We start from the raw sequence: 14,354 nt of genomic DNA on the forward strand, positions 1-14,354 counted from the left end.
TTCTGACATTTCACATTCTTAAAATAAAGTGGTGATCCTAACTGACCTAAGACTTTTTACACAGAAATACGACATATCCCGCTTCTGTGGCCTGTTTGAGTGTGTGTTTAATAGCTTACTGATTCCGTGTAATTTAAAAATATATAATATATATATAAATTATATTTATAATAATAACCCTCCTTTTTATTGATCTACTTATTGTTATTACATCAATTATTTTGTTCATTATAATAGTACATGTCATTATCATTAATCGGCTGCGTATAGCAGCCTAGTATAATCACCATTGAGCTGTAGGCCTAAGAGTGCATCCTGTTTAGTCTTAATACCGTAACTTAGGCCTATATTTCAATACTTATATAGGCTACTGTATCAATCATTCGATTATGTAATCACACAGCCTAATAGTCATTCATGATTTGAAATGCAATCAAGCATTATGTTTTAAAATAAAGCGAGTCTTGAATAATTAGCTTACACAATAAATAAACCGTTCCATTATGGAATTCCATTCACAAATGAATGTGACTGTTTTTAGTCTTTGTTGTAATAAAGGCTTAACAAAAAAAACATTACAACAGACTCTGGTACACTTATAATTGATTTAGTGTTGTTTACATTGTCCCAAACGGTCATAAAAATTATATTGTAATCTAACAGCACCTGTTTCGATTGGTCAAAAGAATAGAAGACCTGATTTTTTCTTCTTCTCGGGGCCAGCCCTAAATTTGAATGAGTACACTTCAAATGATTTAATGAGGATCCATTACTGATGTTTAGAACTGATGTTTAGAAGCATTTTTACAGTGGTCAGAAACTTCTGAAAGTGTCATTAATTATTGTTAAGCATGGGGCAGGTAACATAATACACAAGTATGATAATTGTTTTTTATCGAGGTTTAGTTTAATGCCAGTGAATCTTAATGTAATTGTGAGACACTTGGTTATCATCATTATTATCCAATGAAATGTTTTTCATTTTAAATGCAATAATATAATTAATGATATAAAAGATGTAACTAAATCATGTGTAAAATAATTCTCTAGTCTATTTGGGAATCATTAAAACTTGATATTAACAATTGTTGTGTCACACCAGAGGCCAAATTCAAGGCTCTAGTATATGAAATGGTTCATTAAATTGGATATAAATTCTAAATTGAAGGTGGCCATGTAACATTTTGAATTGTTGAGACAGTTTGTGACTAAATGTAGTTTGTGTTTTCACTTTAAATTTTAAAGGAAATAATTTTTTCTCTTTTGTTTTGGCCATATGGCAACTACCAACATATAGTATTGGTACCTAAGTACCCTGGGAAAGCTCATCCCTACCCAATGGGGCCTGGTCAAAAGTTACTCTGCCGAAACTCACATTTGGGGTTAGTGACAGAGAGAACAGTTTTGTGTGAAGAAACATTTGCTAAGCACATGTGGGGAAATGGTGACGTGACAACCCCCTCTACCTCAAAACCCGCTTTCACATTCGGGAACATGGGCTAATATTGCAACTGAGCATGGGTGGGTGGGTATAGGCCTGTGGTATATAAAATTGACTTTAAACAAGTCAAATTCACATGAGCAACTGAACTCTTTGATCAGACATTGAAACCAAATATACTGGTAACTAGCTCTGTGGTGAAACGACTTGATTCGGTGTTACTCAATGCCACAACCCCAGGTAGTCATACTGTGGCAATATGACTGGGGACATTTTTATCAATGAATGAGCCATCATAACCAGTCCACTGATTTTCCAAAAGTGAACTGATCAACACAAGTGTACATAGCACATAGTTAGCTACATTTATGCACAATTAACTAGCAACTGACGACTTTCGCTTAGAATCATCAACCAACACATTCCAAACTACCACTAGAAATTAGGGAAATAATTTGGAAAAACACTAGCGAACGAGCTATTCTAAATTAGGCCTCAAGGCGACCTTGGCCTTTCATTGAAAGGAAATAGCTAACTGGCGAGTGAATGATAACAAAACTGTCTGTTGCAGTAGCATTTAGCAAGCTAGCTAAGCACAGGTGGCTACTGGCTAACTAGCTAGCTACAACAAGCTGGTGGCAAACAACCACGTCCACGAGAACACGTGTATACATTGGGAAACGTCTAAATACATGGCAAATCATACAATATGTTTATTATTTGATCGTTTGATAACTAGTAAAAGAGTTGATAGCTGATGCAATGGCGTTCTAGTCAAACAACACGTCAAAATCCCACGCGTGCAGCTAGCTAACTTTGCTACCGAACTTGACACAGGCTAGCGAAGTAGCTAGTAACTGGCTGATTGACTAGATATAACCAATATAGATACAATACAGATAAGTGTACACAATTGTTTTGTCTGACACGTCTAATGGAGATGGCTACATGCAAAGTTGCAATAATCATGTGGAAACAAAGTTAGCCATGCTAACTAGCTAGTTTGCTAACATTATTGACTAGCTTAGCTTGCTAGTTAACATAGTTGGATGTGACAAGGCATGCACATAGCCACCAGTAAGGAATAGCATGCATTCAGGGTGTTTCGGTTAAACTTCCTCACCTATAAAATATTTGTATTGGGCCGTCTTGATAGGAAATGGTCCTGTTATTTCGTCTGATACCCCTTTCCACCATTCCCTCCTGCTGCTGCTGTCAGGAACTAATCCACCGCCGTCAAGACTTCCTTCCACCTGGGCCTTCGAAATGCAACACTTTTGCGTAAAGTAGCTAGCTACGTAAAAAATGTAATTTTCATAGCCTGGATGACATGCGAGTGGTGGTCGAGAATACAAATCCCCTCAAAACCAAAGAGTAACTACGCAAATAAAACGACCCCCCCCCCCACTCCCAACATTGGCCCCTCATGTTAAAGTAAGTAAATGTCCAAATCTGATTTGTGCATAACAAAGAAACAGGGAAAATAGCTATAACATTTTGTTTCCACAACTTTGTAGCCTGCTTGAAACAAATGTTTTTAAGCAAAAGGGCAACAGCAGTGTTCCATCTAGGGACATTTGGAGATTCAGTGTTTAATAGTCACATATACAGGGTTGCAGTTGTGATTGCAGGGTACAGTGAAAATCATTCAGGATTAAGTGAAATAAAATCATGAAAATAGTCATAAAAAAATAGCAATAGAAATAGCACTATATACATAACTGTATCAGTGGTTTGACAAGATGAGATGTGTGACCAAGACCTGAAGAGGAACTGACTTATTTCTTAAACAATTTAAATATATCTATCAACTGAATATCACATAAATCCAAACTTGTTTTTGCGTGGTTCTTTTGTTGTTTTTACACCTATACTGTATGAGTATGCCAGTCCCTGAAATAGGTAGTGTAACAGGGTAAAGGTGCATCTATTAAATTAATATTATTTATGGTAGCCAATAAGCTGATTAGTCCATTTTTAATTAATAGGTGTTGCTCTGGATAATGCATCACACATCTGTGTCCACTGCCATGCTGGTTCATTTTCGTGCCAGAAGATGGAGACAGAACAGAGCACCTGCTGTCTCCATAGTCCCACACCAATAGCAGTGTGCCTTCACAGTTATCAAGTCTCTGTGTTAAGTGTTAAGGTGTTGATTGGAGACAGGAGTGCAACGTTGGTATTAGAAGTATTATTTTTTCCCGGACAAACACTCCAAATAGCCTACCTGCCGCTCGGAGGCATCCACATGATCCTAAACCACACCATTGCCTCGTTTTGTATCACATTCCAAGTATAAAACTGACAAACATCTAATTTCAGAATGTGGGGTGGGGTGGGGTCTTCCCCCACCCACAGTGAAAGTTGCACAACTGATTGTAGGTATCCCGAGTACAGCCTCCTGTGTGGTCCACCTCTCAAAAGCAGAAGTTCCAATGCACATTTAATAAATGTTCATTGAGTGGTGTGATTGATAAATCTGGTCTTGTCCCATTACTCAGCATACTGCGACTGGCTTATTGAAACAGACAGGTACTTGATTAATTTTTGTTCACCAGGTTGTTTTCACTTACAGAAACTCACAATAATTACCATTTAGTAACTGTTCTTATTATGCTCATTGTCATTTGTGTATCACAGGAGGTAGGTTACATCTTCATTGGGGAAGACAGGCTTGTGATAATGGATGGAGCAGAATGGTATCAAATATATCAAACATACGGTTTCCATACATTTGCAATTCCAGTCGCTCCAGCCATTATTATAAGCTGTCCTCCCCTCAAAAGCCTCCACTGCTGTGTATGTATCTGTATGCACACCGCATGTTGAAGGAGACTTGCCGATGACCCCTCTGTTTGGGGTTTTAGGCTGGGTTTCTGTACAGCATTTTGAGATATCAGCTGATGTACAAAGGCCTATATAAATACATTTGATTTGATGATGTCGAGCACCCGGGAGTAGACGTGACACCTATATAAGGCATTGCTTTTGAGTAGAACCCTATGAGTCCTGGTCAAACATTGTACACTAAAATGGGGAATATGGTGCCATTTGGGACATAACCCAGTAGTAAAGTTCATACTTTATGGTCCAGTAGAGAGCCCCAGCAGGATGGTCTGGGAGTACGACATGAGTTCCTTCGACCAACACAACCTGGAGGAAGCAGGGTCAAGCACACCTACACCCTGAGAATAATCCATCTTGAAGACATGGTACGTCCTGTAACCATGGTTATGGCAACTTATTTCCTTTGTTGTACTCTACGTTTGACCGGAGCCTTAGTCAAAAGTAGGGCACTACGTAGCAAATAGGATACCATTTACAGTACCAGTTAAGTTAACAGCTACTCATTCCAGGGTTTCTTTATTGTACAATATTGAAGACAATAAAAGTTCTCTCACGTCACCCCGCTCCTCCGCTCTCTCCACTGGCTTCCAGTTGAAGCTCGCATCCGCTACAAGATCATGGTGCTTGCCTACGGAGCTGTGAGGGGAACGGCACCTCAGTACCTCCAGGCTCTGATCAGGCCCTACACCCAAATAAGGGCACTGCGTTCATCCACCTCTGGCCTGCTCGCCTCCCTACCACTGAGGAAGTACAGTTCCCGCTCAGCCCAGTCAAAACTGTTCGCTGCTCTGGCTCCCCAATGGTGGAACAAACTCCCTCACGACGCCAGGACAGCGGAGTCAATCACCACCTTCCGGAGACACCTGAAACCCCACCTCTTTAAGGAATACCTAGGATAGGATAAAGTAATCCTTCTCACCCCCCCCCCTTAAAATATGTAGATGCACTATTGTAAAGTGGCTGTTCCACTGGATGTCATAAGGTGAATGCACCAATTTGTAAGTCGCTCTGGATAAGAGCGTCTGCTAAATGACTTAAAATGTAATGTAAATGTACAAAGCTATGAAATATCACATATAGAATCATGTAGTAAGTGTTCCACAAATCAATATATTTGAGATTCTTCAAAATTCCCACCATCTTTGCCTTGACATGCTCTCAACCAGCTTCGTGAGGTAGTCACCTGGAACGCATTTCAATTAATAAGTGTGCCACAAATTATCCGTTTGAGCCAATCAGTTATGACAAGGTAGGGGTTTTAGAGAAAAATAGCCCTATTTGGTAAAAGACCAAGTCCATAATATGGCAAGAACAGGTCAAATAAGGAAAGAGAAAATGGCAATCCATTAACTTAAGACTGTGAGGTCAGTCAATTCAGAAAATTAAGAACTTTGAAAGTTTCTTCAAGTGCAGTCACAGAAACCAAGTGCTATGATGTAACTGCCTCTCATGAGGTGCTCCACAAGAAAGGAAGACCCAGAGTTACCTCTGCAGACGATACATTAGTTACCAACCTCAAATTGCAGCACAAATAAACTGCTTCAGAGTACTACTTACATATTCTTTCCACCTGGGGCGCCAACCAAAGTACAGGGGGTGAACCGCCCAGGTCTAACCTAGTGTGCATAGACAGAGTACATACTACAGGTATCTTGCCAAACACTCTCAAGGTGCCTTCCCCCCTGGGAACAAAAACAGAATAACTACTAACATAAAATGAACAGTTTCAATAATCAAAAACAGTCCATCTGAAATAAACATACCTCTGCAGGACCAGCTACAAAATACCAAAACAACACACAAATAAGCTCTCTCCTATCAAAGGAACACTGGCTTTTCAAGCTGCAGAAGGAGTAGGTAATTGCAGACAGCTGTATCCCCTGACGAGAGGGCGGGGTCAAAGCTCCAATCTGTAATGGGACCGACCAATCGGCTGTTCAGAATCTAAGAAGCCATTTCCTGAAATAGACACATACAAACCCAAAACATCACAGAAATTGGGGAACGTAACATCAAGTAACAGACACATCTCAACATCAACTGTTCAGAGGAGACTGCGTGAATCTGGCCCTCATGGCCAAATTGCTGCAAAATAACACTACTAAAGGACACCAATAAGAAGAAAAGACTTGCTTGGGCCAAGAAACACAACAAATTGACATTAGACCAGTGAAAATCTATCCGTAGGTCTGATGAGATTTTTAGTTCCAACTGCCGTGTCTTTGTGAGATGCAGAGTAGGTGAACAGATGATCTCCACATGCGTGGTTCCCACCGTGAAGCATGGAGGAGGAGGTGTGATGGTGTGGGGGAGCCTTGCTGGTGACACTGTCTGTGATTTAGTTAGAATTCAAGGCACACTTAACCAGCATGGCTACCACAGCATTCTGCAGCGATACTAAAATCCAATCTGATTTGCACTTAGTGGGACTATCATTTGTTTTTCAACAGGACAATGGTCCAACACACCTCCAGGCTGTGTAAGGGCTATTTGACCAAGAAGGAGAGTGATGGAGTGCTGCATCAGATGACCTGGCCTCCACAATCACCTGACCTCAACCCAATTGAGATGGTTTGGGATGAGTTGAACCTCAGAATTAAGGAAAAGCATCCAAAAAGTGCTAAGCATTTTTGGGATCTCCTTCAAGACTGTTGGGGAAGCATTCCAGGTGAAGCTGGTTGAGAGAATGCCAAGAGCGTGCAAAGCTGTCATCAAGGCAAATGTGGCTACTTTGAAGACTTTTTTGGTTACTGCATGATTTCATAGGTTTGATGTCTTCATTATTAGAAAATAGTAAAAATAAAGAAAAACCCTTGAATGAGTAGGTGTGTCCAAACTTTTGACTGGTACTGTATGTACTTAGGTTGTTACACTATAATAACTCTATAGATTACCATGTAAATACTCAGATATCAGTGCCACAATATAGAGTGGGACTTATTTGAAATTATTACATAATTGTAGGCTATATTACAAACAGGCTCCGGCAAAAAAAGCATTGAAAAAATGTGTGATTGGATAATTTCATAGTTATTATTTGATAGTACTTTGTTTTCTCTCCCACACATTTAGACACACAGAGAGTACAATGCCATGCTGCCTGTTGTGGCTGAGAATCAGCGCGGCTTTGAGGAGATCCCCCTCTGAGTGGAACGCGACTGCCAAAGTCACATCATCATGAGACTGGCGTACACACAGATATGTGACAAACATGAAGAACTAGGTTAGAAGAACACATATTTTCTTAATCTCATCTTCACGGACTCACAATACTTCCTTTATATATCTTATAAGGGTAACCATCCAAGACTCCATCGCCTTTATTTGCTCTAGCTTTAAAGATGAGAGGGAATTGAAGATTGACACATGCACTACAAAATGTGGTCATCCACTGTGTGTGCCTTTGGGTGTTGGGTATGGCAGACGCAACATGGACCACTGGGATTGTGAAGAACAGGTCAGTCACCAAAATGTCATGAAACATTTCATGCAAATTATATACACGTTTTGTCATGTTGTCAAGGTGACGTTTGTTGTCATGACATTAGTATCAGAGACAGGTATAGCATGATGGAAACGTTATGTTAAATTTGTTTTTAATTTTTTTACAATAAATTCCATGAAGTAAAATCAGTGACAAGCAAATACTATTCAGCTGATTATCGGGTAGCTTCATTGTGTTGTAATTGAAGTCTGTTTTGTTATCTCCTCATTGCTAGAGGGTACAACCAGTGTGGAATCGCAGGTCGTTCCATCTGCCCTCTCATGTGAAAAACTTTCCTCTGCAGAATCGGTGTCAATCCCATTTCTATTCCAAACCGTTAAATAAAGGCAAGGTTATAAACCATAAAAATACAATTACATGTCTGAAAAAATTGGAAATGAAACTGGCACCAACTCTGGTAGGGTAAAAACTATTCAACTTGTTGCATATTGACAACTTCAAAGATAGCCTACCATTGCTAATTCCTGTGGTGTTGCTGATAATGGAAGGTTGTCAACAATACGACTTAGAAGACAAAAATAGACAAAGCATTTGATTGAAACTTTGATTATTTCTAATATACTTTATAATTTAGAAAATATGTCCCCCTTTCACTAAGATTGTGACCAGTAGACCACCCTGTTTTTTCTCTGGTGACAGTGTGGATTGAAAATAATTCATCTGTTTAGTTTGAGAGAGTTCATTTTGACATTGACTATGCCACCATCCACTAGACACAATGTGTTAGTCTGTCAACAGAGACATTGAATTCCTTGCATTCTTCTTATATTTCAGTAAAGCATAATTCAAAGACTTTTGTGTGGACCCCAGGAAGAGTAGCTGCGGCTTTCATAACAGCTAATGGGGATCCTAATAAAATACCACATTTGTGACTCCTGTGTACCGTTCTGCTGGTTTCAGAAGGGACATTCTGATGCCTCTACAAGCAATACAAAAAGAAGATGTAATCAGCAAACAGAAGTGTCAGTGAGGTCCAAAAGTAAAGTATTTATACATGAACTAATGTTTTGTTGATTTGGTTCTGTACTAAACTATCATGCCCCCTCCCCGCATCAAAACCCCCCGCTAACCTCCCATGTTATTGGTAATGGTGAGAGGTTAGCATGTCTTGCAGGTATGATCTTTGTGCATCTAACTTTCTCACTCATAATGATTCACGATTCTTTCAGGATTATCCGTAATCATGGTAGCATCCACATTAATGTAGAAGTATTCAGAAATACACTGAATATACAAAACATTATTAAACCGGAAGCTTTTTTCCAACTTTGGCCTAAAATGACATTCCCAAATCTAACTGCCTGTAGATCAGGACCTGAAGCAAGGATATGCATATTCTTGATACCATTTGAAAGGAAACCATCACGGTTGACAACTCCATTGTGTCCTCCTCCCAGAGCGCCAAGAACCTTGGCGTGATCCTGGACAACACCCTGTCGTTCTCAACCAACATCAAGGCGGTGGCCCGTTCCTGTAGGTTCATGCTCTACAACATCCGCAGAGTACGACCCTGCCTCACACAGGAAGCGGCGCAGGTCCTAATCCAGGCACTTGTCATCTCCCGTCTGGATTACTGCAACTCGCTGTTGGCTGGGCTCCCTGCCTGTGCCATTAAACCCCTTCAACTCATCCAGAACGCCGCAGCCCGTCTGGTGTTCAACCTTCCCAAGTTCTCTCACGTCACCCCGCTCCTCCGTTCTCTCCACTGGCTTCCAGTTGAAGCTCGCATCCGCTACAAGACCATGGTGCTTGCCTACGGAGCTGTGAGGGGAACGGCACCTCAGTACCTCCAGGCTCTGATCAGGCCCTACACCCAAACAAGGGCACTGCGTTCATCCACCTCTGGCCTGCTCGCCTCCCTACCACTGAGGAAGTACAGCTCCCGCTCAGCCCAGTCAAAACTGTTCGCTGCCCTGGCCCCCCCAATGGTGGAACAAACTCCCTCACGACGCCAGGACAGCGGAGTCAATCACCACCTTCCGGAGACACCTGAAACCCCACCTCTTTAAGGAATACCTAGGATAGGATAAGTAATCCCTCTCACCCTCCCCCCCCCTAAGTTTTAGATGCACTATTGTTAAGTGACTGTCCCACTGGATGTCATAAGGTGAATGCACCAATTTGTAAGTCGCTCTGGATAAGAGCGTCTGCTAAATGACTTAAATGTAAATGTAATGTAATGAAACTTTGAAGTTTGTGGAAATGTGAAATTATTGTAGGAGAATATAGTGCATTAGATCTGGTCAAATATAATACAAAGAAATAACATGCTTACATTTTTTTCTGTACCACCATCTTTGAAATGCAAGAGAAAGGCCATAATGTATTATTCCAGCCTAGGAGCAAATTACATTTTGGCCACTAGATGGCAGCAGTGTATGTGCAAAGTTTTATGAACCATGAACAATTGCATTTCTGTTCAAAATGTTGAATCAAGACTGCTCAAATGTGCCTAATTGGTTTATGAATAACTTTTCAAGTTCATAACTATGCACGCTCCTCATACAATAGCATGGTATTCATTCACTGTAATAGCTACTGTAAACAGGACAGTGCAGTTAGATTAACAAGAATTTACGCTTTCTGCCAATATCAGATATGTCTATGTCCTGGGAAATTTTCATGTTACTTACAACCTCACACTAATCACATTAGCCTACCTTAGCTCAACTGTCCCGCGGGGAACCCACCGATCCTGTCAATCTGTCTTTCCATAATGTAGACTGACCAGGTGAATCCAGGTGAAAGCTATGATCCCTTATTGATGTCACTTGTTAAATCCACTTCAATCAGTGTAGACAATTGAGACATGGATTGTGTATGTGTGCCATTCAGAGGGTGAATGGGCAAGATAAAATATTTAAGTGCCTTTGAACAGGGTATGGTAGTAAGTTCTGGGCGCACCGATTTGTGTCAAGAACTGCAATGCTGCCCGGTTTTCCAAAGGACATCCATCCAACTTTACACAACTGTGGGAAGCATTGCAGTCAACATGGGCCAGCATCCCTGTGGACACCTTGTAGGGGTGCAAGGGGTTCCTAATGTTTGGTACACAGTGTATATTCTATTCTTATTTACAATAATAGTGACTCCAAAATGACACAATACATTATTTACTATTAATTTCTATTAGGCACAAAATAATCTGAAACACAACCAAAACAAACTGCAAATGCATCCAACAAGTTTGTAGAGTCACAAGCTTGATGTAATTATTTTGTGCTAGGAATATAGGACCAAATGCTAAACTTTTGACTACTTTAGTACACATATAAGTGGAATTGTCCAAATACTTTTGGTTCCCTAAAATGAACGGACTATGTACAAAAAGTGCTGTAATTTCTAAACGGTTCACCCGAAACGGATGAAAATACCCTCAACTTAAAGCACCAATCCAAGCCAAAACAACAACAAATGTGTCACTGTGAAATTACTTTTGGACCTCACTGTACATGTACACCAAAAATGTAGGCTTAGTGAAATGCATTCTGTTTGTGTCAAGTCATCTGATTATGCTGTCCTCTAGATGGCAGAATACACAAGGTTACTGAGGCCAGGGGCCGTATGTATTACAGTTTTTTTTGCTAAACGACAGTGGGCACAACTGGAGTCACGTGCAAAACTCTAACTACAGTCTGCACTACCAACAGTCACCTGAGCTAAACAGTTCACATCATCTGCAAAACTGCAAAACATCACCTGCAAAACTCATCACCTGCAAAACTCATTCCAAGCAACACAACTCTTAACACATGGCTCAAAACACGCTCAGTGCAGCAAAACACTGCACAACCCTCACTGAGATAACACACACTGTCACTCAGAACACACTGAGAGTAAAAACACTAGCATCAAACACCAATACAGAAAATACAAACTTTTCATCTTTACAGTTTGAACAATTTCAGTGACTTCATACAAAGTAATATTTTCTTCAAAGAAAATAGTGACATTCTTTCACATGATTTATTACAATTTTTAGAACAACAATTCTTTAAGGTAAATTAAAATTAGCAGTTTGCTTCAATAGTCTGTAGTAATTTACAGAATTACAGTAATGAGAAAAAAAGGTAGAAACTAAAAGTACATACTGTAATTCGAACAAATAATTGAGGGGCTAATCCTGCCTCTCTCTAGCATCAGGCCACAGGTTTTCTTCAACATCACATCTAATGTTTTCTCTTGCCATGCACCTGGGGAAGAACCTTCTGGAGTGCCTTATCCATCCCTGGCAGTCCTCTGGACTCGTGTCCTCACATCCGGCACGCATGGCTTCCAAAAGAGACATTTGGTCATGTGGGTGGTGACCAAACACTTTCCACCTCCAGGCAGAGAAAAACTCCTCTATTGGGTTGAGGAAGGGTGAATATGCAGGCAGGTACAAAACCATAAATCTGTGATGTGCTGCAAACCAATCTGTGACAGCTGCAGAGTGGTGAAAATCAACGTTATCGCAAACTATGACAAAAACTTGGGGGTTTCTTACTGGCTCCCCCCTGTTCTGCTGGCACTAGCTGAGCATAGAGCTGTTCTAGGAAAGCTATAAGCCTTTCTGTGTTGTATGGGCCAATGAGTGGTGTGTTGAGAAGCAAACCATCATTGGCCATTGCAGCACACATGGTGATATTTCCCCCCCTTTGGCCTGGAACCTCCACAGTGGCCCTTTGACCTATAACATTCCTTCCTCTGCGCCATGTTTTGGCAAGGTTAAATCCAGCTTCATCGATAAATAAAATGAATGTGGTCTTTCTAGTGCTTCCACCTCCATTACTTTCTGAAAAACAGTAAGTGCACAGTTTTACTGTAGAAATGCTAGTGTTTTTTTGTTTCAAATATTTTTATTAAACACACACAAGAATGGTGTATAGGTATACATGACAGGTATACAATTCTTATCTAAACATAAAAGAGCATACAGGAACAACAAGACCCAGAGTTCTGGGTGCAGAACAAATAATACAGAACACGACATACAAAACAAGGACACGTAGAAAGAAAGAGGGAAGATGTCCCCCCTATCCCCCATCCCCTATTCCCCCCCCCCCCTCCCAACTGCTCGGGTGGTAGGGCCAGCACACGCTGCCCAAAGGTAGATTAAAATTTTACCATTGAGAGTGCGTTAATAAGTACAAATTCACAGCGCCGACTCGTCCAAGTAGGAGAGGAAAGGCTGCCAGATTTTATCAAATGTTGATAATTTATTGTTCAGAATATATCTAATTCTTTCTAAGTGTACAGTGTTTGCCAATTCACTGAGCCATAATTTGGTAGAGGGCGCTTCCCCTCCTTTTCCAAAACAACAAGATTCGTTTTTTTGCCGAGATGAGACCATACGAGATTAGTTGTTTTTGGGGGTTGGTTAATCTGTTTAGGGACTCAGATACTCCCAGGATTATCAGAAGCGGGTCTGGATCTATTGAAGTCTCCAAAACTTCAGAGAGGATCCTAAAATTCCACACCAATAACCATGCAAGCTAGAGCATAGGGCAAAGCAGTGGAGTAGTGTACCCTGCGTGGCCTGACATTTATCACATGTAGGGGATGTATCAGGAAATATCCTATGCAGTTTAGTTTTGGAATAGTGTAATCTGTGTAATACCTTGAATTGTATGAGACTATGTCTGGAATTAATGGAGCATGTGTGGATATACTCCAAGCTCTCTTCCCAGTCTGCCACTGAGATGTCAGTCCCTAGTTCTTCCTCCCATTTTGCCTTGATGGCATCAGTAGAAGGTGTGCTAACAGATTGAAAAGCATCATATAGACGCGATATCAGTTTATCTGAGGTGGGGCATATTTTTATGCATCCGTCAAACATGGAAGGTTTAGCATTCTCAAATGTTGGGAGGTGTTTTCTAACTAGTGTTTTTTTAACTGTAAATATTTTGTATAGCTGTGTACGTAACCTCAGACGTCTTACCTGGACATATTGGTATCTTTGCTCTTTTACCCGTTCACTGTTTCTCTCGAACGGTACAGTGTATAACTGTTTCATTGTAACTTGGTGTTTCTTTAGGACTCGAGCAATAGTTGTTGTGCTGACAGAATTAACATTTTCAAATATATCATTATCAGCCAGCACTCTATCTTGAATCTCCCGCAGTTTTATTGCATTGTTGACAACAACCATGTCAACAATAGCATTTTCCTGCGCATCTGAAAATATTTTTCCTCTTCCCCCTGTTGGGGGCAGCCTTTGGGTCCTGTTGTAAAAATATATTTTACAGTCAAACTTACTGTAATATATATCTGTGTAAATATTCTATAATTGCAATACAAAATAGATTCCTCTAATGTTTTCATTTACTGTAAGGATGTAACTCTCACCTGTTTGCATGATGGAAAATTTGCATTACAGATGCCACTGTGGATCTTTGCAGATTGGGTTGCACCCTCAACCCTGCCTCTCTCAATGAGAGACCATGGTTCACAACATGGTCTATAAGTGTAGCCCTTATTTCATCTGAAATAACAGCTTTTTGTCTTCTTTGTCTTCCTCCACGCAAACGCCCTCTCCCTGCCACTCTTCTCCCTCCACGAACCCATCTTCCTTGTTCCATT

General features: G+C 40.5%; 2 protein-coding genes across 2 annotated transcripts in view; both read right to left on the reverse strand.

Moving 5' to 3' along the window:
* LOC124046661 (endoribonuclease Dicer-like) overlaps positions 1-2,692 on the reverse strand; it is a 63,229-nt gene extending 60,537 nt beyond the window's left edge. The window contains 1 exon segment of the mRNA XM_046367288.1: positions 2,565-2,692. The gene's annotated coding sequence lies outside the window, so the exon portion shown is untranslated.
* A 3,493-nt stretch (positions 2,693-6,185) lies between these two features.
* LOC124046960 overlaps positions 6,186-14,354 on the reverse strand; it is a 28,143-nt gene continuing 19,974 nt past the window's right edge. Inside the window, exon 16 of the mRNA XM_046367709.1 lies at positions 6,186-6,247. Within this exon, the coding sequence (XP_046223665.1) occupies positions 6,186-6,247 (62 nt within the window). The remainder of the gene's footprint in view (positions 6,248-14,354) is intronic.

Source organism: Oncorhynchus gorbuscha, linkage group LG10, assembly GCF_021184085.1.
Source record: "Oncorhynchus gorbuscha isolate QuinsamMale2020 ecotype Even-year linkage group LG10, OgorEven_v1.0, whole genome shotgun sequence".
Classification (NCBI taxonomy): domain Eukaryota; kingdom Metazoa; phylum Chordata; class Actinopteri; order Salmoniformes; family Salmonidae; genus Oncorhynchus; species Oncorhynchus gorbuscha.